Source organism: Beta vulgaris, chromosome 4 (assembly GCF_026745355.1).
Source record: "Beta vulgaris subsp. vulgaris cultivar EL10 chromosome 4, EL10.2, whole genome shotgun sequence".
In the NCBI taxonomy this organism is placed as follows: Eukaryota; Viridiplantae; Streptophyta; class Magnoliopsida; order Caryophyllales; family Amaranthaceae; genus Beta; species Beta vulgaris.
In genome coordinates this window covers 61,266,922-61,288,631 of record NC_079205.1, presented here as the reverse complement: position 1 = coordinate 61,288,631, position 21,710 = coordinate 61,266,922, and the positions used below count along the sequence as shown (strand labels likewise).

The following is a 21,710-nucleotide window of genomic DNA, read 5'->3' as shown; positions in this document are numbered from 1 at the left end:
GTTTTCTTTTGCATGTCTTTTAATATATTTGTATAGATTGAATGTTTTATAAATTTTCATTTGATTAATATTATACTTTAAAATAATCACTAAATATCATTTGGTCTAGTGGTCAAAACTTTAATATAGAACCTTGAGGTCACGGGAGCAAACCTTATACTATGTAATTTCTAGTTTTTTAATTGTATGTGGATTGCATGGATTAAATGCTTTAGGAAGAGTACCACGTAACCCCGTTCCTTGTTTAAAAACTCCTCTTAATATAGAAAGTACATATCGTTCATAATTGGCAACTTGTAAACGTGTATGGTAAAATACTAAAATATATTATTTCGTTACATGATGCTTTTCAATGCAAAATGAAAAGAATAACCAACAAAAAATATAAAAAAAAACTCATAAATTAGCTTATTGTTCGCTAAAAAGTCAACTTTTTGGCTATCAAAAGAGTCATTTACCAATCAGTTATTACAAGTAAATTATAATATAAAGTCGACTTTTAGGGCATGTTAGTCAAAACACTAATTAAGAGAATTAAGAGTGTTTGGTTAAGTAGTGGTATGAGTAGCTTTTAATGGTAAAAGTAGTATTTTGATAGTATTATTTGTCAAAAGCTATAATTTGTAGCTCTTGGAGTAGTGTTTAGTGGTCTACAAAATTTATATTAAAGTTATATTTGAGTTTTTGACTAGTTATTTGTAAACAACTACTTTGACAACTTGTTTTTGCCGAACATCAACATGTTATATCGCTACTTTGACACCTAACAGCTAAAAGCTAAACACTAACCACTAACAGCTGCCATCACATCTAAGTGATCTAACAACTACTCTCGTAGCTAAAAGCTACCACCACATTGTTGAGCACGCCCTTAGTAAATGTATAACATACACTATAAACATATTATGTACTTTTAATTCATTTCCATTATAAGCTGATAACATATCAAAGGTCGATATCCTCATAAATTATAAACCTCCACGTTATTTAATGTTCGTATTTATCATACATCATCTGTATTTTCTCCCTCCCCTACTTCTTCTTCCTCCCTAACCCCCGCCCCCACCCCAGATCACTTGTGCAACCCCCAGTCCCATCAGCATCCCAATTTTAAGCGATATCTAGTAAATACGGATGATACAAAACAAGACGAACTCTAACCCATTACGTTTCAATCCGCATTGCACCTAGGGTGGAAATTATTCAAATTAAATTCAAAATCCAATCCAATCCAATTCGAATTAGTAATTCGGATTGGATTTGGATTGAGATGTTTTTAAAAAATTGGATTTTTGGATCGGATTGGATTGAGGGTAATTGGATCCAAAAATCCAATTTAATCGAATAGTTTTATGCCTTGTATTATGTATCTAGTCTGGGCTTAAGTGCTTAACTGATTTTTTATTATAAAAAAACCTACTCCATAACCCAATACACATAGTACATTTTCGCTAAAACACTAACTGCACTTAATTCCTCATTTTCAAAATCTACTAGGCTGTTGTTGTGCTTATTTATTTCATCAAAAAACTAGAGTTTTTAAAAAAAATCGGATTTTCGGATCGAATCCAATCTAGAGTATGAAATTTCGGATCGAATTGGATCGGATTGGATCGGATTCAAACCCTAATTGGTTTTGATTCAGATTAAAAAATTGAAATCCAAATTTTATTCAGATCAGATTGGATTAGGCCCTAATCCAAACCATACACCGAACTTTCACCCCTAATTGCACCCTTTAATCCTCGAACCCCACACAGCTACGTGCCAAACAGGAAACACCCCTACAGAAATCAATAGTAAAAAGGATAATTTGTCAAAAGGGACCTTAGAATTTTTTGTTTTTGCGAGAAGGGACCTTAAAAAAAAAAGTTGGCATTTAAAGGCCAAACAGCAAAAAATATTGTGAAGAAGGACCTTATCACCGGTTTCCGACGTTGACCAATGTTTTCAGGCATTGACTTGCATCAATTGCTAAATGGCACTCCTATTCTAATTTTTCCCTCTTTTTTTGCCCTACTTTGTCAAAATTTTCCCTCCTAATTTCCCTCCTAATTTTCAACCTCAATTAACCTGAACCATTTTCTGCCAAATCAGAAAAGTGTTGTGGATCTGATTTCTGGGTACAGGTTGGATGTCATATAGCCATTTATGGGCAACTAGCAAATAGTAGTCATAATCTGCTATGCTATGATGCTATCATCTTCTTCTTTGACCAGCGATAAAGATGTATACGAATGATGCATCCCTTTTGCACATTAGTGAACAACAGATTTTTTTTGGGCAATTAACAGCATATTTTTTTTGGGGCAATTAACAACAAATTTTTTTTTTTTTTTGGGCAATTAACAGCAGATTTTTTTTTGGGGCAATTAACAGCAGATTTTTTTTTGGGCAATTAACAGTTACTCCATATTAAGCTTAATGGAAAAGTAAACTATTTGAAAGTTTGCTTAAATCTACGTTTGAAATTCCCTGTAATCTTGGTGGTTTTCAAATTTTGGAGAGAGAAAGAGAGAGGGAGAAATAAAGGAGTTCAAGTGACAGAGAGTTAGATCTTTTTTTTTGTATTTAGATGGAGTTAGGGAGTGCCATTTAGCAATTGATGCAAGTCAATGCCTGAAAACATTGGTCAACGTTGGAAATCAGTGGTAAGGTCCTTTGTCACAATATTTTTTGCTGTTTGGCCTTTAAATGCCAACTTTTTTTTTAAGGTCCCTTCTCGCAAAAACAAAAAATTCTAAGGTCCATTTTGGCAAATTATCCTAGTAAAAAAGAGAGAGGAGAAAAAGAAGAAAACAAAAAACAGATCAATCATACAACTATCGCCACGAAAGCACGGGGACACACACTGGGTTTCGTTCATCCTCCATATCTCATCTATTTGCTTTCTCTCTCCTCTGGTATACCGATCTACTCTCTCTCTTCTCACATTCATAATCTTCTCAATTCTTCTATTAATTGCTTAATTTCATTCATTTATCTATCTTTTTTCATTTGCATTGTTAGTATTTGGAATTCTCAATTCAGCATAATTTCCGCCAAATAATGACGATAGATCATGCCGAACTCACCACTGACCAGGTTTTTTTTGTTTCTTAAATCTTGTTCTTTCTTTTTTTTGAATTATTGTTTCGTTGACTTTGTTTTTATTGAAATTTGATTCTGTTTTTTAGTATTGATTGATTATCCTTTGATCTAAAATTTAGGCTTATTGAACACTAGGGTTATCATCAAAATTTTAGTTTTTTTTATGTTACCTGTTTGTTTGCTTGATCTGAAATGATTTATCTGCTTGTGCTGAAAATATTTTGCTCAAATTTTAGGGGTTTATTGGTTAATGATATGTTTTTTTGGCTTTTTAGAGAATTTAGGAAGTAACCCGCAATCAAGCTAGTTTTACTTTGTTTAATGGAGTTGTTTTTGTTTTGTTCAATCCACATTACAAGCTTTGGGGTCAGTGGTGGATCTAGAATTATATATTAGTGGGTGCAAATTAAATGAACACACGCCTGACAATGTAGCCCGGTCCTTGCTCGGGGTTGTGACAATATAATCTGCAGCTACATGATGTTGAGAGCACTACAATGCCTGTAAATTGATTATGTAGTGGTGAATAAACTACCTTTTGATGAATTGGCGAAGATCAATAATAGTTGGCTGGACAAAATAGATTACGTGATTACAACCCAATGGTGCTAAAATTTGGTTCTTTCTAAAAGAAATACTACCAATTAGATCAAAATGGAGATGTTATTGTGTATCCCAGATCCTAAGTCAAGGTATTTCTGTTAGTTGAAAGTTGAATAATGTTTCGAGAATTCTGACAAGCTTATGAATAATGTCGTATTAGAGATATGTTGTTGATGTTTTATAGAGGGAAATAAAATTGCGTGTATTTTAGAAAAAAGGCTGCAAGCATGAAGATGTTAATGGGATCAACCTTATATATATTGTTATGGTTTGAGTTTCCAGTGTTCAGAATTCAAAAAGTTTGGAGCAGTAGTCGAATTTTGGTTTTGAGTTCTGCTCAATTATAAGAATGTATCCAGGCTTGCTAATGATTGGAATTTCCCTCGTCGGAGTCCATCTTAGAAGTTTTGTTGGGTTGGCCTTATGTGCAAGTTTGAGAACAAAAAAAATCTGTAGCTGTAAGTTTGAGAACAAAAATAATGATGTCTTGAGTAGTTATTATGGTGTAAGTTTTTGTTTGTCTGAAGAAGCTTCAGCATCACTACAGTGCATATTGCTTATTTTGGTATTGATATTCACATTTATTCAACTAAAATTGTTTGTGATGGTAAAAACTTCCAATGTTTTGATGCTTTAGCAATTACTAATGAAGCTATGGTGTGTGAACTCTTTCTTCATAATATATTAGTGTTCCAGTGTTTTGATTGCTTATTGAGTTCGTATCAGAAAAGAAAAAGGCAGCCTTGATCTAATGTTTGTGATGCTTACTCGTGGCTCTAGAGTGAAAACATATGTCAATGTCCTTTGAGCTGAACATGAGATTTGAGAACTTAGGTTACTTATATTTGGCTTCACGGCATCATGTATAATGGGTTGTTTCAGTATAATACTTGATCTTAGATCAGTGTGATTTTGTATTTCCTTTTCTTTATTCGTCTTCTATTTTTCTTTAGGTTCTCAAAAGGGACATTCCATGGGAGACATACATGACAACTAAGTTAATCACTGGGACAGCCCTCCAACTTCTACGGCGTTATGACAAAAGACCAGAAAGCCAGAGAGCATCCTTGCTGGATGATGTAATGTTCTTTTTGTTGCTCTTCTCACTTTTATAAGGCTGTTCAAGACTTTTGACTATATAGTGTTCTCTTCTCAAGGTTTTTCTGTCTAATTCACCATTTTGATATATTAGTATCTCTTTCTATTTTGACCTACGCATTTCTCCAACTTTGTATATCTAATTTTGAAGGTTGTATGCTTGTGTTCAGCATAGGAGACTTCATTATGTAGTTACCTTCAACGTATTGCTTCTTCCAGTTTTTGTACCTTGCAAAATCATCTTGTTTCACATGAAGGTCCCTACATTTTGATTTTTTGATATGGCTATGGGTTTATCAGCCCGATACCCGTCTTTTAAGTTGATGCCTTTATTATCCTCCTTCTATTGCTTGGCTGACAACTTGTACCATACAATTGTTGTATATCTTGATGGCTTCAGTTTATGGATCCTTATCTTCTATCTTTGCACTTTTTCTGTAGTTTTATTGAAGTTGAATTTTGTTTTCTTGTCACCATTATAAATTTATAATGTCCTCTCTTCCTAAAACTGGCTCCCATTAATCCTCTTACAATTCAAGTTTTCATTTCACTTGTGCATCATTTAGCCATATTTAATGATGCAAATCTCTTTGGCACCTTCATCTTTTGTAACTGGTGGTTGTAACTGTTACAGGATGGTCCTTCCTATGTTCGAGTTTTTGTGAGCATCCTGCGTGATATTTTTAAAGAAGAGACAGTGGAATATGTTCTTTCTTTAATCGATGAAATGCTCACTGGTAACTGCAGAGACTTTATGCCATCTGGTTTTGTACAAGTTATTGTAAGCTAATTTTCTTTTTTCTCTTCGGCAGCGAATCCCAAAAGGGCTAGGCTGTTTCATGATAATTCGCTTGCAAATGAAGATATCTATGAACCTTTTGTAAGGCAAGTCTATAAAGAAACCTGTTAGATTGTTCCTTTTCCCATTCAGTATAAACAAATAGGAATTTTGTTGTATACTTGTCTTTTTACGGTAACAGAATTGCAAAGTTATAAGAGGATTAAAACTGAGTCTATTAATCTTACTGTTGAACTATTTAATTATTTGATTATGGAGTTCTCAATTTAACCATCTGGTGTAATGATTGATCTGAGCTTGGGGTGAGGGGAGGATATGGCGAGGGGAGGATATGGCGAGGGGCTAGAGATATGTTGTTTGAATCGGGAGTGTGGTTAGATTTGAGTGATTCATGCTGGGACAAAATGATGATGAGTGAAATATATGTGCTTGAAGTGGCTATATTTTGGTGATGACTGATGAGGCTGTTCGGCACGTTGAAGATGATGCAAAGTGCTTGGACCAAGTTGGACGGAATAGAACTCAGAAGTCCTGCTTATAGCTCAATTAGGTGCAATGGGCAGATGCAGTTTGTAGCGAACTGCTGTTGTGGATTGAGGAGTGGTGTTATTAAGGTAATTCTGAAATATGCTGGACCTGCCATAAGTGCATGAGTTTCTGATACCACTAAGATTTAGGGCTGCTAGGGCAAGTGGAAACAGTGAGTTGTCTTGTTTGGTGGTTTATGGTGGAATTCTGAGTTAGAATTGGCATCCAAATGGTCCGGCTTGTATTGTGCTCTCCCTGTAGCCTTTCAACATCTGTGACAATTTTGAGTCATCGTGGAGCCCAAGGCATCTCAGTTGCCAAGAGTAATGTTTTCTTTGTCTTTTAGATTTATGAGAAAGATAGAAAGAGTAGCATCCATTAATAGTCTCTGGCCTGGATGGACTGGCTAGCTCTAGAGGTAAGGCTGTAGCGACTATCAAGCCAAATGCTTCCCATGGGATTCACACCTAGGCTGGATTGCGGGATGGGAAACATGTCCATACTATTGCCAATTCGGAAATTTTATTATTAGTTCATACTTAGTCCACAAACTTCTGCTATAACTTTATGTCTGTCGATTTTTTCAGATTGCTTTGGAAAGGGAACTGGTTCATACAAGAGAAGAGTTGTAAGATACTCGCAGTGATTGTAAGGTATTGAAATTTATCTGCTACGAAAAGTTGGCTACATGACTTTCCCGACGTTCTGGTATGTAACTGTATATGATCATTCTAGTGCTAGACCCAAAAAGCAGTATGCTGGAGCTACAAATGGCGAGGCCTCAGATTCCAAAAGCAAGTTCACGACCATAGACGATGTGTTAAAAGGACTAGTGGATTGGCTTTGTGCACAGGTTCGAGCACTTTCACAAATTACATTCTGCATTGCATGCCTCTTTCTTTTAATTTTGAAATCTGAAAATCATCTTGGTGCGTATTTGCATTCTTAGGCAAATATGGTGGCATCTGTAGACAATATCAATTTTCTTCTTCTGTTATGGTCTTAATATGTCTATGTTTGGCCTCATTAAGTTATGTTCATTGTTTTAAGACGATGCTTTATGTGTCTATCTGTGTCTATTAATATCTGAAATCTGGTGACGTGGAGACTCTTAAAAACTTCTTATTGAATAAATATGTCTTCTGTAATGAATATTATGCAGCTAAGAAATCCTTCTCACCCAAGCCGGGGTATCCCTACTGCTGTCAATTGCTTTGCTACCTTATTGAAAGAACCTTTGGTCAGATCATCATTTGTTCAAGCAGATGGCGTCAAGCTACTTATTCCATTTATTAATCCTGTATCCAATCAATCTACACCAATAGCATCTTCACAATCGAATCAGCAATCTATGCAGGTAAAGTTTGCTTGCTTTGTTAAGCTACCCTTTCTTTCTGTGCATCGTATCCTTCTCCTGCAAACGTTGTTGCAGATGGTAATACTTGTCCTTATGTGAGCTGTTTTTCCTTTTATTTTTAACAGCTCCTTTACGAAACTTGTCTCTGTATCTGGCTGTTGTCATACTACGAACCTGCTGTTGAATACTTGGCTACTTCAAGATGCCTATCACGGCTGACAGAGGTCGTTAAAAGCTCTACAAAGGAGAAGGTAATAAATAGCACTTCTAGATTTTCAAATGTGAACCATGGTCCATTTTGGAGGATAGGCTACGTATATGCCAGTCTAATGGCTTTAATCCCATGGTCCTTTCTGTGTATGGTCAGGCAAGCAGCATTGCCTGTCTTGATTCTCACCATTTGTAACTTCTTTTGTTTTGAGGGGACACCATTTGTAACTTCTGTTTGCTCTGTTCATATTTACTGGTTAGGATGCATTTATGCAACACTTATAATTATGTATATCGATCAAATGAATTGTGTTTTTGTATTTTTGGCAGGTTGTTAGGGTCATCATTATGACATTCAAGAATCTGCTCCCCAAAGGAACATTTGGTGCCCAGATGGTGGACCTTGGAATGCCTCAGATTGTTCAAAACTTGAAAGCACAGGCCTGGGGTGATGAGGTGGGAAATGATCAATCCTGAATTGTCCTTTTGGAATTACTTTGTGACACTTGCCTAATAATTAGCGAAGTCTTAAGCTCTTTACCATCTGCAGACTTTTTTCCTTTCCATCAATCATAAAATTTTGTCATATCTTTGGTATTGAATTCCAGGACCTTGTGGAGGCTTTGTCTCAACTAGATGAAGGGCTGAAGGACAATGTCAAAAAAATGAGTTCATTTGACAAGTATAAACAAGAAGTACTTCTTGGCCATCTTGACTGGTCTCCAGTCCACAAAGACACTTTCTTCTGGCGGGAAAATATCAGCAACTTTGAGGAAAAGGATTTCGAGGTGAACTTTCCCCTTCATTTGACAATGTGCAGTATTACAATTTAGGGCCCATTTGGTACGCGTCAATAAATTGTTCTATTGGTGATGAATATATAGGTAAATTTGCGAAGAAAGTCCATGCTAATGCTTGTCCATCTACAAACACCTTTTTTTCTTTATACATGTCCATTACCATCTATTACTACTTTAGAGGTGGTATTCGCTGGTTATTAAGATCTATGAAAATACATGTTTGAGGATAAAATTCCATTACCATGGGTGTTGCCACATTGGTACAAGACTTTCTTCACAAAACTACATACAAATTCATTAAAATGGCCACCATTTATTACTGGCTGTCATGCAGACAGTTGCTGCTTTGTTTATTATTAATTGACTTGTGATGTTACCTGAGAGATTAATGTCTTGGTTGTTACATTGTCTTGTGAATGCAGATCTTGAGAGTCCTCCTCACCATTTTGGACACTTCCAATGACCCAAGATCCCTCTCTGTTGCTTGCTTTGATCTCTCACAATTTATCCAACATCACCCATCCGGGAGAATCATAGTTAAAGATCTCAAAGCTAAGGAGCGAGTGATGAAACTAATGAATCACGAAAACGCTGAGGTCACCAAAAATGCTTTACTATGCATCCAAAGGCTCTTCTTGGGAGCAAAATATGCTAGCTTTTTGCAAGCTTGAAATGCATTTGTGGACAAATGATGCAGATTTCAGCATGCCCAATGGAAATTTATTTGATATTTATGAGATGTTTCCATGATTGATTGTTGTTCGAAATTGTGTAATAAACACTATGCATGTCGAGCTTGTCGAGGTTCATAATATGGCATGGACAAACAAGTGATCACCTAGAGATGGATTTTTTTGGTTCTTTGCGGCAAGATATTGCGCATGTAATTTAATAAGTATCTTTTTTTATACAAAATTTGTTATTTAAATATAATATCACCCTAATGACTGATTTAGATATAAGATACAGATTAATGATCCTGGTTACACATTTTTGCAAAACTCGACTTTCTTATGTCCTTAGAACGTAGTTTAAAAAAGGGTGCACCATGCTCTAAATGCACTTGGGGGCATGTACTTATTTGCGTTAGTGTGGACACTGACTGTAACGTTGGATTGTTTAGAGTATTTCTATACGACAGTCCTATGTTTGTTTACAAATCAACATGCTTTATCTTTAAGATGACCCATGTGATTTTGGAAGTGTTTAGATGATATCTTTTCAATCTTAGATGAAGATGTCAATTTTTCCTCAAAAAAAAGACGCCAACTTATGTAGAGTAACCGCCAATTTGCTTCATACATCGAAGTACTCCTGCACATAACCTCAAAAAGAAAGTCCCATCCAACAATAGATCTCCCTTGAAACGCCACAAAAATATACTTCATGAAGCAGCAACTTCTCAGTCTACAAAAGAAACACCTAATGATACTTCGCTATACGAATTTTTTACCAAATTTCGATATAATAGTGACCAAAAAAAATGGCAAGAAAAGTTTGATATAGCCAACAACTACCAAAAATTTCCATTTCACTCCAGTATGTACATCTCCGCGGCATTCCCACAGCCCTAAATATCCTTCCTTTTCAACAGCTACACTCAATTTTCATGACAAACTACTTACAATAACTGGCAGGAGAGACGGGAAGCAGTATTATCATCCCTCTCTAGACAAGCTATTCGTAATTTGGTCATTCAGCTTCAAGTTCTGCAGCAAACTTCTTTAGCCGTTCTCCCTCGTCGTCATAGTCCCGGAGCAAAGCATGATTGACAGAACCATCATCTTCAACAGCATGTATCTGCTTCCCACCAAACCTTCACAGAAGCAATTTATTTTAGGAGTATGAAAGATATTATTGTAATTCACATACAAATCCTTAGATAAAGACTAGCAAAAGTTCCTTGTAAAACAAGCAGATTTGAGTTAAACCAAATTCAAAGCTTATAATAGTTACAGGGTTACGCACTACGAAGAGACTGGGAGCAGACTATCATCAATCAAGGAAGACTGCTACAGACGACTCCACAAAAGACTGCCAGTTATCCTCGAGCTAAAAGAAAGGCAATATTATCTCAAGTCTTGAATTTTTTTGATTGACATTTAATATTGAAACATTCAGCACATGGCTTCTCTAGAATAATCCGTTTATTGTCCGTTGTATGCCATACGATGTTGAAAGGGATCACGCAATAGGGGTTAAACAAATAGGTATACAAATGCTAGGCACAAGAAAGGTACATATGCCTACGATTAAGCAAGATACAACATTTTCTTCAAAACCACAGCACCTATAATCGTGCTAGATACTATTTCATTCAAATACAAGGACTTTTGTACTTACCACCGCCCATCCATCACCTTTATACACTCTTTAGCATCTTTTCTGTCCTTGTATCTAACTAACACAACTCCATGTGGGTTGCTCTCACAGACCTGCCCATAGAATGGAGATCAGAAACTGAAATATATATATATATACTTCCTCCGTTTCTTTTAAAGTGCAAAATTTTTGACTTTTGCACTATTCACATTTCACACACCTCATTTTGACTATATTTTTTACTAATATCTATAGAAACAAAAATAATCATATAAAATGTCACTGGATTTGTTTTAATGAATTTTCTCATAATATCAACTTTAAATATTTTTTACAAATGCATAATTAGAGATATTAATGGTCAAAGTTGTGCGTTGACAAGCGTGAAAGTCAAACTGTTGCACTTTTTTAGAAACAAAAGAAGTATAATAGAAATAAAATAGTGATGCGAAAGCAATATTAAAAAATAATCAAGTATAGCCATAAAACTCAAGGGAAACTTATTAATGTGAATGAGATTCATAAGATAAATATGTTGAAGGATTCGATTAACTGACAGTATACTCCTACTCTTCTCAAAAGGCATCCAAGTACATCTCCTCTTTCCAGAATGAGTCAATAAAGTAACTTACCTTGACGGAATCCACTGGACCAAGCTTTCCACATTCCTCTTGGATATCTACCTCTAATTCATCACGTAAACTTGAATCCTCCTGTACAAATCACAACATCATTAACAAACTCAAGCTGCTGATCGTAAATGATTTTGCAGAGTGTCCAAAATGTCCAATGAAGATGCGAGAAGCATTGGGAACATCATTTCCTAATTTGCAGCATAAACATATTCATAGCCACCAGAGCAAACATTCCATTCACTACACTCTCCCTTTCTCCCAAGGACTTTTCTTCGACATAGGCTGTTAGGCCAGCTATTTCCTGATCCCTTTTTTTTTGTTTGGGGGGGGGGGGTGTTGGAGAGGAAGCAAGAAAATGAAGACATGTTTGAAATCTATTTGACTAAAGTCTTTTCCACAAAGCCATGCCTATAGAATTTGTACTTGGCACCTGGCACTATAGCTCCGAACAAGTAAAACCTGTGCAAGAGTGAAGACTATGGAGAGAACCAAAATTAAGTCATTTCATTCAGACTCACCCTCATTTCTGCTGTCGTAAACATGTTGCTGAGGACAACTGTAGCCGGGATCATAAGTTTTGAATCATCACGACCACCTAATCCACGAAGAGAGTTAGAATGAAGTTATGTAAAAGGAAGACATGCCATATGCAATTACCAAAAGATGCCAAACATTGGAATTCAGAGTGGCAGGTTCCAAGTGGAAAAGAAACTAATTATGCTTTTGGATTTCACCTTTCAGCATTTTCTTTTGGTTTCTAGAACTCATTTTTTCTGGGGAACGGGGCAAAGGGAGTCGAGGATCTCATCCGCACTTCAAGCGTATTACCTATATATGGACTTCCTTTACACACAAAGGATGATGTTTCAAATTATCACTAAGCATAATGCATTTCATTGACCAAAATAACCCCCAGTCTACTGCATCCTTCCAGCAATGCTTGGTCAATGTGTCTGGGTCATCGAACAATAAAATAAACAGGTAAAGGTATAGAGATACGTTGAGCAAAGACGAAGGGATGCAAGATGAGATTCAGAGATGGAACTATTGCTTGATCTGAGGTCCCCGCCCCCCAAAACAAAAGAAAGAAAAACAAAAGCTTCCCTCTTACGCACTTCTCAGTTCTTGTTTTTCATTGATGGCTAAAGAAATAAGGTCACACTAATTTTTTTCTTAGCTTGTGATTGTAGTAATTTCAATTCTTCAAGCTTGCAATTATTTCATTTTACAGATTCTGGAAACTGAAGAGAAAAGAAGGGAAGGGGGGGTCAACAAAATTTTGGCCCTGTAACTTTAGTTGGCGAAAATATACGCCTGAGTGGCATGGCATCCTTAAACCAAGGAACAAAATGATGAAGTCCTGAACCAAAAAAAATTGAAAGGTGACAACTTGATTGCATAATCTATGCCGGGAAGCATGTGCCACTACAGCCATATTGCATCGTTTGAAAAATCTAGAAACAAAATAGACGACACGGCAAGAGAATCCCAAGTTCAGCATGCTACAACTGTAAGGCGTGGCTTCTCAACCACGCAGAAAACCTGAATGCACAGCGCTGAAAGAAAATCAAAGGTCGTCATGTTCTTTCTGGCAAATTCAATATTTATCGACAGATTTACATATGGACAGCAAGAGCAGTAGCAATATCACCAAAAGGAACAGCAACAGGAAAAGACAGTCGATTTGAAGCAAAGCACTGATTAACTGACTCAGGCCATCACATGCGACAAGATAATAAACCCGAGAAAAGACAGAAGGAGAAAAAAAAAGTCATAAAAATTGCAACAGAAACTATAACCAGAAAGCATTGGGCTAATTCTATGGAACCAACCAAGAAATACTAAAAAAACATGTATAAAAAAGAGCATATTTAGCCACGAATCACAACATTCACACATCATTTAATCATCTTATTAGCAGCCATAAAGTTCAAGATGCTTGCCACCATATCAATAGTGAAATCAGAAAGAGAACGAGAAAGAACAAGAAAAATACCCCAACCAAGCATCTTCTCTTCAACCTTCTTTAGTTTCTGTTTCTTCCTTTTATCTGCTTGTTTGGGAACAAACTTCTCCCCTGAAAGAAGAGTATAAAAGCACATCAAATCATATAGTCCCTGAGCATCTTAATTAGCAACCCGGCAGGTGTTGCCACAAGGACATCACATGTCAAGGAAAAAGCAGCCAACAACCCCATTATCTAAATAACTGTGCTCATATATACCTTTCTGCTCAAACTTAGCTGGGGTAACAGTCATAGGTATCTTCCCTCCAAGTCGAAAAGGTGTCCCATCTAAAATTTGCGTTGCTAAGGCTACTGATGGCTCCTAATCAATGTTGAAAATATGTGAGCAATAATTGAAATCATGAAAGACTGGAATAGAATCAGTGCATATTAATTTTAGTATCAACAAAGATAAAACTTTAGAAACCTTTAGATATGTAACGAGTGCATCCCCCTTCTTTCTTCCGGTCTCCTTGTCAAAGTATAGTTTCACACGCGGTCTTTTACTCTCAGGATCCTGCAGTGTATTAAATTACGTAAACAATGTTATCATGTAAAGCAAGTAATGAAAATTCCATAGCAAAATCAAAATTAAAGTTGTCAACATCTCTCATATCTCAATCAGAAAGCCAGATGTCATTATCTCTTACCACCAGCCCACATTTCAAGCACATAATATCAGAGAAAGATACCAGAAGCAAATGCCACAAACCAAGTATTCTACTTTGTAAGTGACGCGGAAGGAAAGAAGCATATAAACATCTCCACTTGTTAAACATGCAGTTAGTTCCACGATGAAAATTTAGTTGAAGCTGAGACCACTCTAAGTGTACAGATTATATAAACCTGAAATATAGTTACAGCATATAGGCTGTCCATTAAGTAAACAAAGTGATGCAAGCTAGTCATACAAGAAAATTTGCAAGGTTTTCCCGAGTTTACTTCTAAACAAATGCTGCATGTGAGGACTGAGGATTAGATTGCCTTGACAGTAGTATAACATCATGACAGTATGGGTTTTTTTATAAGATCAGCAATTGTCATAACACAGACCAAAGGAAGCCCTTAAACAGTACTGTCAGAGATCTACAGTCACTTAAGAGCTCAATAGAGTTCTTCTCAATCCCACAAGAAATAAGATAGTAGATTCATGGAAGAGGCTAAAATGCCTGAAAGCTAGTACATAAAAAAAGAACAGCCTCGCTCTGCCGTGTACTTTTTCATCAATTTTATTAATATAGAAAAATACACCTACAATATCAAAATTGACACGTGTACTATAAAACAAACATGCTTGATCAAAGATATTTCAAAGCTTTCTCACTAACTTTCAGGCAATTCTCATCAATTTTACCCCAATTAGAGCCTTGGTCCCAAAAGCGGCAATTCTCAGTTATTTCAAAGCTTTCTAAGAAGCAAATAATTTAGTGAGACATTTTAATCTAGTCCATTGGAGAAAGTTGTTACCTATTCTTACGGAAATAAAGAACGTGTACTATAAAACAAACATGCTTGATCAAAGAAAATAAGTTTTGTACATAAGAGAATCAAAGCTTCAACAAGGGAAAACATAAGCACACTTCCTTAACAACCAGCACTAGAGCAAGTTATTTTTTATTTATTTAGCACTTTAACTGGTGTTGGGTAGCATAAAAGACATGGGTTTTTACAAAGGAACACTATATTCAGCAATCAAGCCATCTTTCTATCGCAAATGACCTATATATGGACTTGACTTTTCACATTGAAGTTGTATCATACCTCCTTTATTATGCCACACTTGGAGAAAACCTCCACTACCTGCACAAGATTGCCAAATGATATAAAATACAACATAGTACAGATTATATCACTCTTTAGCTCTTTCCAAGCTTCAAAACACAAGATAAAAAAATTATCATGGACAATTCATGAAATGCAAATATGATGCTAACAACGAATCTATGCTTATTAGAAGGTAAGCAGGACTTACTTCCTCAATTGTGACATCATCCGGCAACCCAGTCACATAAACATGTGTGTTGACTACCAATTCAAACCAACTGTCTGGCGGTTTGTTTGCTTCCTGTTATGGTACAATTACAAAAAAAAAAAAAAAGAATATATTCAGCACACTGATTCAAGATTGAAGGCACCAAAGATATACAACAGAAGAGACACTATGTATGCAGAAGGACTAAGGTAGCAAAGTCTTCACTATACCTACAAATAGAGGTTAGCAAAGAAAAAAAATCATTTCTCAATTATTAATACATGTTTGGAGCATTGAAGGAGTGAGCTTCAACAGATTTTGAAATCTGATTTAGCAGGTATAAAGATGGTACAGCCATCCCCACCGCCCTCAATCCCAACCCCACCCCCAACAGGCCACTTCCTACCTCTTCGTCCTCCCCCACTACCCTCTCCGTATAAAAAGGGTGGAGGATGCACTCTGACAATGGCCAATATGGCAAGTGATGCACAATACTACAATGACAAAGATACTAGCAAACTACTTTCGTGAAAGAATAATAGCAACAACCAAAGCAGATGTAACCTTTTTCTCAGTCTTGTTTTCTGGCTCTTTTCTCTTAGCACTTTGTTTTGTATCCTTTTCTTCCACTGTTCCAATATCGATGTTGTCTTCTTTATTTTCAAGAGTGTCGTCCACAGTTAGTATTGGAAAAACTTCCTCTTGTTTGACAAATGTCATCTCCTCCAATCCATATCCTTCTTCATCTGCTTGACTCTCCTGTGGGAAAACGTTTAATTAATTAAGATTCCACGTAGTTCAATGTTGTCCATAAATAGTTTAGACATAAGCACCTAAATACAGTACTCTGTACAAAATATTAGACTGATAGAGCAAAAAAGAAAAAGGAAGTAATAGTTTAGTTAATGGCTGCAACCTTGACCGCAAATGCATTATATCATCACAACAACCACAAAAAGAATCACAATAGAAACCTAATAATGATCAAGGACGCATAGGTTGCATCACTAGAACATAATTGATTGCACAAGTCCAAAGTCAGAATCTCCTATCGAATTGTCCTAAGCTACTGCATTAGTATATCAGTTCCAAACCCCATAGAACATTGTGACTTACAAATCACTAAGCCAAGTGACTTGCAAAATGCTTTTAGCAGCAAAATTAATCATATTTGGCAGTTGCTACAAAGCAAAGCACACATCACTTCAAAGATGTAGGCATACTGAAATGCAAACTGAAATAGCAATGACAGGAAGGGAAAAGGCCAAACATTTCTAGGTTGATGTGATCTTAAAACAAAATTGTAGCAAACTAGATAACTAGGCATATCATAATCCAAACATCATAATACCAAAGTACCAACCTGAGGCACCCATGCCCTAAGACCGCGATTCCACTTGTAAGTAGTCCCATCATCATCAGTAAATTCTTCCTCTCCTTCAGGCGGAGTTGAGGGTCGCTCTGGATCAACTCCATCTACATTACCAGAATCATATTTCAGCATCTCAGCTTCAGCCTCTGCCTCTTTCACTTCCTTTTGCCATTTCTCAAATTCATCATCATTGCTGGCAGAAACTGCAAAGAAATCACTATGTATCAGATTCATCTCTCCTGGATAACAATGATAAGAAAATTCCGGATCTAAAGCTGAAAGTTCAGTTGTATTACAATGTACTCCAGTCATTAACTCGGGAACTGATGAAAGTGGCTGCCAGTCAGGTCTTCCTTGAGCCCACACAAAGGTACTCTCTGTCAGGTATCCGTTTAGGAAATGCTCTGCTCAGGCGAAGCAAACAAGCTAAGTAGTTGGTTCAACATGATACAGATCACGTAACCGTGCTATTGTTAACTGGTAGAACTGTAGTTGAAGGAGACAAAAGAATCTAGTAAATTTCAGAAAGCAAGTGCTCACTAGCCTATCCAGGCAAAAGAACACACCAAAAAGAAGCAAAGTAGAAGCTAGTAAATTTGAGAGCAGGAAATGACTTATGCCATTAGTGGCAGAGATGGATGCTGAAGGGGAAATCTGATAAAGAAGCACAACCCAATAGATAATAGCTAGTGAATGTAAATCAATTGCATATACACTTCACCAAGACTGCTAAGCTTCTCCCCCCCCCCCCCCCCCCCAAGAAAATAAACTTGAGACTATTTTGCATCACCTGATCACAGCATATTACAACTCTTACATTCATTTCACTGGACTCATCTAAACCTTGAAACCTCAGACCATCACCATTGCCAAAAAAAAATTGTTTCCTAAATCATTTCCTCTCACCAATTGAATCTTCCCAATCCCATATGGCCATATATATACCACATTGTACTCCACATGTTAATCGCCAATATCCTTGAAGGAAGGTAACAGCACAATTAACTTAAGAACATATCATATATTACCCTTCCCCAAGAAAGGATGTACCTGAGAACAAGGAGCCAAAACTTCATCCTAACAGAGGCCAAATCAATCTAATTGTTTCAGATTTTGACAGTAATGTTACTTGTATATATTTATATAAAATAAAAATATACAATAGTTAAGGAGCAAATAGGCAAGAACTCTGTGTGAATACTATTTACCCCCTTTTTTTGTTACAACATCTTCTATTTTGGATGCTTCGAAAAAAAAGCACATACCTATTTCGGCAAATGGTTTTTCTAATCTCTTTCTTCCTCCTCATAATAGGAGCATCTTTTCCATTTGTCTCTATAATTCCCTTATCATTTAAGTCTCACAAATAACTATGGATCCTCTATATTGGAACTATGATCAAAGGAAGCAGTAAAAACCTCTAAAGGAATTTATTTCTAAAAAAAAGTGTAAAGACTTAACTATGAGTATTTAAAATCTTGATCATACAAGTAATTCGATACTTATGGTTTAGAATAATTTGATTGACATGAAGGGGGTTACCTTGCTATAAACTACTTCCTCCATTCTCAATTACTTGCAACACTTTGACCAAAAATGTGAGAGTTTTTTGGTCAAAGTGTTGTAAGTAATATGGAACGGAGGAAGTATAAGCTAAGATTGGTTTACTCTTACTTTCTATGTTACTAAAGGAATTTGCAAAAGCCAAGTAGCTCAACAAATTGCTAGAGGGCATCCATAAAGTAACAAAACAAGAAGAAACTTTTAAAGAGCTTCATGGGTCCAGCTAGTTCTCAAAATATATCTCAAAGATTAGATATCATCTAATAAGGGTTTGGGAACCTGAAATCTACAGATATACCTTTGAAACACATCAAAGCCAATTTGAGATTTAGGTGATATTCTCTGGACTCGCCAACATACCATCTACCTATCAAAGCCTTACAAACTACATCTTCAAACCCTTCACTAGAAACTTTACAAGTTGCTTTCTGGAAACATCCTCCTGAGTAGTCCTAATTAGCTATTGGAAATTTCATTTGCAAGGACTCTGAAAATTAGAAGGAACTCTAGTCTCTCATAAATATTTTCAGGTAGATATGATGTCATGATTATATCATTAATTTTTCATATATTATATAAAAAGAGCTGGACAGTGAGGTTATAAGTTGAGTGCTTGTGAAAGCAAATCGTGCATGAGGACAGAAATAGCTCCCTTATCTTTCTTGCTCAGACTTCTTTTTTTAATTCCCAAAGCCATCTTATCACTCATAATCACCAAATGTCCCTTCTTTGCTGGAATTTTCAGAAACCGAGAAAAACTAACTAAATTGCGCTATGCTGCAATCAGGTTAATTCTCTATCTTAATCTAATTTGGGTTATTGCTGGTAACACCACCCAACAGTTCAAACTTATATAGCCAATATTAGGCATTATCTAGCACAAGATTCATACTAACTCCAATCACAAGAATTTGGATACTCAACTCATACAGTATCACACACAGAAATTCCAACTCCCCAAGCAGTACCTTTTATTCAACAATCACATTTTGTACACAATTATGAAGCAAAGAAGTGCAAACACCTCTTTGCACCTAGCACTTGAATGTGCCCCCCAAGGTCTAGGCTCCAGCAAAACACGACATAAAGCTAACGCCTATGCACAAGGAACTACATATACTTTGTGAGGTAAAACTCACCTCGCAACTCCGATATTGTGTAAGGGCCAATTTGTTGCTGGCTTGCATCAACAATATACCATCCCAATTCGGCATTTTCTGGCAAATGCTGATTTATTATTCCCTCCGCCCCTGCTCACAAGAAAATCCAATCCATAACCCTATTCACATAAACCTGAAATCTGACCTTCCTTGAAGAAAACCCACAAGTTTCAATCAAGCAAAACCACGTCTTTTCCAATTACATACAAAAGTGCATATCAAATTTAAACATATGCAAACGAAATTACTTTAATCATCTCCAGTACTTCTCATATAGCGCAAATTTAGCCTAATTTGATTCTCTTTTAGGGTTCTACATAATCCGAAAACAAAACCCATTTCCCAAATTGAAGCAAAAGGGGCAAAAGGGGCAAAATGGCAACAAAAATCACCGGGATAGCTCCACAATAATCAATAATCAATTTTTTTTTGACAAATTAAAAGGTTTAAAACAAAGAACATTGAAATTTTAGCTTCAATTACAGAAAATAGGGAAGGGGGAGATAAAGCAGTTACCTTGTTGATCTACTGAAGATTGGTGTAAGCTCGAATCGTCGGCAGACGACATGGTGAAGATGAGAGAGAAAAAGGGTTCGAAGTGACGAACTGGGTGTTTGGCTGCTTTTGCTGTGTTCTTATTTTGTTCGTTGATTTTGCAACTATTTGTTTCTCAAAACCTCGACTGTGGAAGAATGAAGAACATGGGATTGAGCACAAGCTGAAGTTCCTTTCCGAAGGCCCGGGATGGTAATCCAATCCGGATCCGATTGTGGTCCGGTTTGATAGAAAAGAAGAAAAATAATAATCTGATTCGACTCCGATTAAAAGTTTGAGTCTGAGAGGTCAGAGTCGGATGAATTTTATATGGAATCCGACTCTCTTTTTTTGGTGAAAATAGGAGTAGTATTAAGTTAAAGAGTTATGACCAAATATCTATTATAATCCGATAGTAGAAGTTCATTGCAATAATTCGGCATAATTAGCATTAGCCTAACTACATTAAGAGGGCATAATTGGAATTGGACTCTGACATTTGAGACAATTAGTCTTAATTTTTCTATATCACTTTATTATGTATGTATATTTCGACTACGACTTTGAGAAATAATCACTTTTATTGTTGTTTGTTTACTTGTAGGAAGGATCACCTAAACCTTTTTATTTTGTACGTTAAAGGAAAAGAAAATCTTGTTTGATTGGGAGAGGAAAAAAAGTTTATCGTCCCACCTTATTTATATACTTCATATTTCAAAAAAAAACTAGACCATTCTTAATTTTGTAAAGTTTATATTAATGCCTTTCAAGAAATTTAGAATTATATTAATATGGGTTATGTTATATGAAGCCTTTAGAGTTGCATATAAGACATGAATACACTACTTAAAATGGAAATAAGTTGTAAATTTATGGAAAAATTTTGCATCAACCGATGTAATAATGATTAATTAATACAACTTATTTTCATTTTTAGCTTCTTATATACAACTCTTAGGTTAAATTTAGTAGTATAAACCAAGGAAATCTTGGGAAGAGAAAAAGGCAATCATGAAAATTATCTTTTTCTTTTGTTAGTTTGTTTGAAATATTTTTATACTGTAGTAGACATTTGAAAAGATTGAATATTTTCATTACTTATACCCCACCTAAGATCATGGTAAATTTGAAATTCTTTAAAAGTATATAATCATGAAAAACAATTATACAATAAATGGTCATAAAAAGAGTCAATTTATTTCCTCTAACAACTATGAGAATGAAGATAATATAGTATATAAAAAGAGATTAATATTTTTTGGGTCCTCTTTCGAGAACTCGTGGTAGGAAGAATTTTCTCTAAACTGCCTTCGCAAAGCGACACTCACCCAAAGGCCCAACAAGCCCCATATCCACCCTCCCATCCCCACAATATTATAAGTTCTGCTAACACTAAGATCGAAAGCCATCCATTGGACTCAAGTATTAACATGAATGTTCGTTTAGAAATATAAGTATTGTTGCCAACCATTGAGATATATCTAATGGTTGGCAACAATACTTATATTCACCATTGCTTAAAAATCTAATCTAGCCAACAAAGCTACAAAATATTATAGTCCACCATTGAAAATGCTCTTATAAATGGAAAGTGAATAAATCATTATCATTATGATAAGCATTACAAAAGCTTAAATTTGATTAAAAACAAAAGTGGGGAGG

General features: G+C 35.8%; 2 protein-coding genes across 4 annotated transcripts; one reads left to right on the top strand and one right to left on the bottom strand.

Annotated features, from left to right (window-relative positions):
* The first annotated feature begins 2,768 nt into the window (after positions 1 to 2,768).
* Positions 2,769 to 9,418, top strand: LOC104890174 (V-type proton ATPase subunit H). Its single transcript, XM_010675562.4, has 12 exons — positions 2,769 to 2,903; positions 3,010 to 3,084; positions 4,647 to 4,772; positions 5,426 to 5,528; positions 5,604 to 5,676; positions 6,706 to 6,771; positions 6,854 to 6,971; positions 7,281 to 7,475; positions 7,601 to 7,726; positions 8,016 to 8,141; positions 8,294 to 8,473; positions 8,908 to 9,418. The coding sequence occupies exons 2-12, from the start codon at positions 3,049 to 3,051 to the stop codon at positions 9,154 to 9,156; spliced, it is 1,398 nt and encodes a 465-aa protein (XP_010673864.1). The 5' UTR covers positions 2,769 to 2,903; positions 3,010 to 3,048; the 3' UTR covers positions 9,157 to 9,418.
* Positions 9,419 to 9,842: 424 nt separating this feature from the next.
* Positions 9,843 to 20,350, bottom strand: LOC104890175 (splicing factor U2AF-associated protein 2). Of its 3 annotated transcripts, XM_010675563.3 has the most exons (14): positions 20,031 to 20,343; positions 19,494 to 19,604; positions 17,088 to 17,195; positions 16,783 to 16,994; positions 15,984 to 16,178; positions 15,420 to 15,512; positions 15,209 to 15,247; positions 13,875 to 13,964; positions 13,667 to 13,769; positions 13,439 to 13,519; positions 11,961 to 12,037; positions 11,440 to 11,520; positions 10,829 to 10,920; positions 9,843 to 10,301 (listed from the first exon to the last, which is right to left on the bottom strand). In XM_010675563.3, exons 1-14 carry the CDS (start codon positions 20,080 to 20,082, stop codon positions 10,178 to 10,180), a joined length of 1,458 nt encoding a protein of 485 aa, XP_010673865.1. In that variant the 5' UTR covers positions 20,083 to 20,343; the 3' UTR covers positions 9,843 to 10,177. The 3 variants fall into 3 exon arrangements, with proteins under 3 accessions (XP_010673865.1, XP_048499580.1, XP_048499581.1); XM_048643623.2 differs by having other exon boundaries at positions 16,783 to 17,195; positions 20,031 to 20,350; XM_048643624.1 differs by lacking the exon at positions 10,829 to 10,920 and having other exon boundaries at positions 20,031 to 20,348.
* Between the last annotated feature and the right edge of the window lie 1,360 nt (positions 20,351 to 21,710).

Bases quoted from the DNA above. Each gene is read 5' to 3' on its own strand.
- LOC104890175 (XM_048643623.2), bottom strand. From the start codon at position 20,082: ATGTCGTCTGCCGACGATTCGAGCTTACACCAATCTTCAGTAGATCAA. The intron at 17,196-19,493 runs GTGAGTTTTACC...TCGCCTGAGCAG, and splicing joins CACAATATCGGAGTTGCGAG to AGCATTTCCTAAACGGATAC. The intron at 15,248-15,419 runs GTAAGTCCTGCT...AATCTTGTGCAG, and splicing joins ATGATGTCACAATTGAGGAA to GTAGTGGAGGTTTTCTCCAA.
- LOC104890174 (XM_010675562.4), top strand. From the start codon at position 3,049: ATGACGATAGATCATGCCGAACTCACCACTGACCAG. The intron at 6,772-6,853 runs GTATTGAAATTT...TGATCATTCTAG, and splicing joins ATACTCGCAGTGATTGTAAG to TGCTAGACCCAAAAAGCAGT. The intron at 6,972-7,280 runs GTTCGAGCACTT...AATATTATGCAG, and splicing joins TGGATTGGCTTTGTGCACAG to CTAAGAAATCCTTCTCACCC.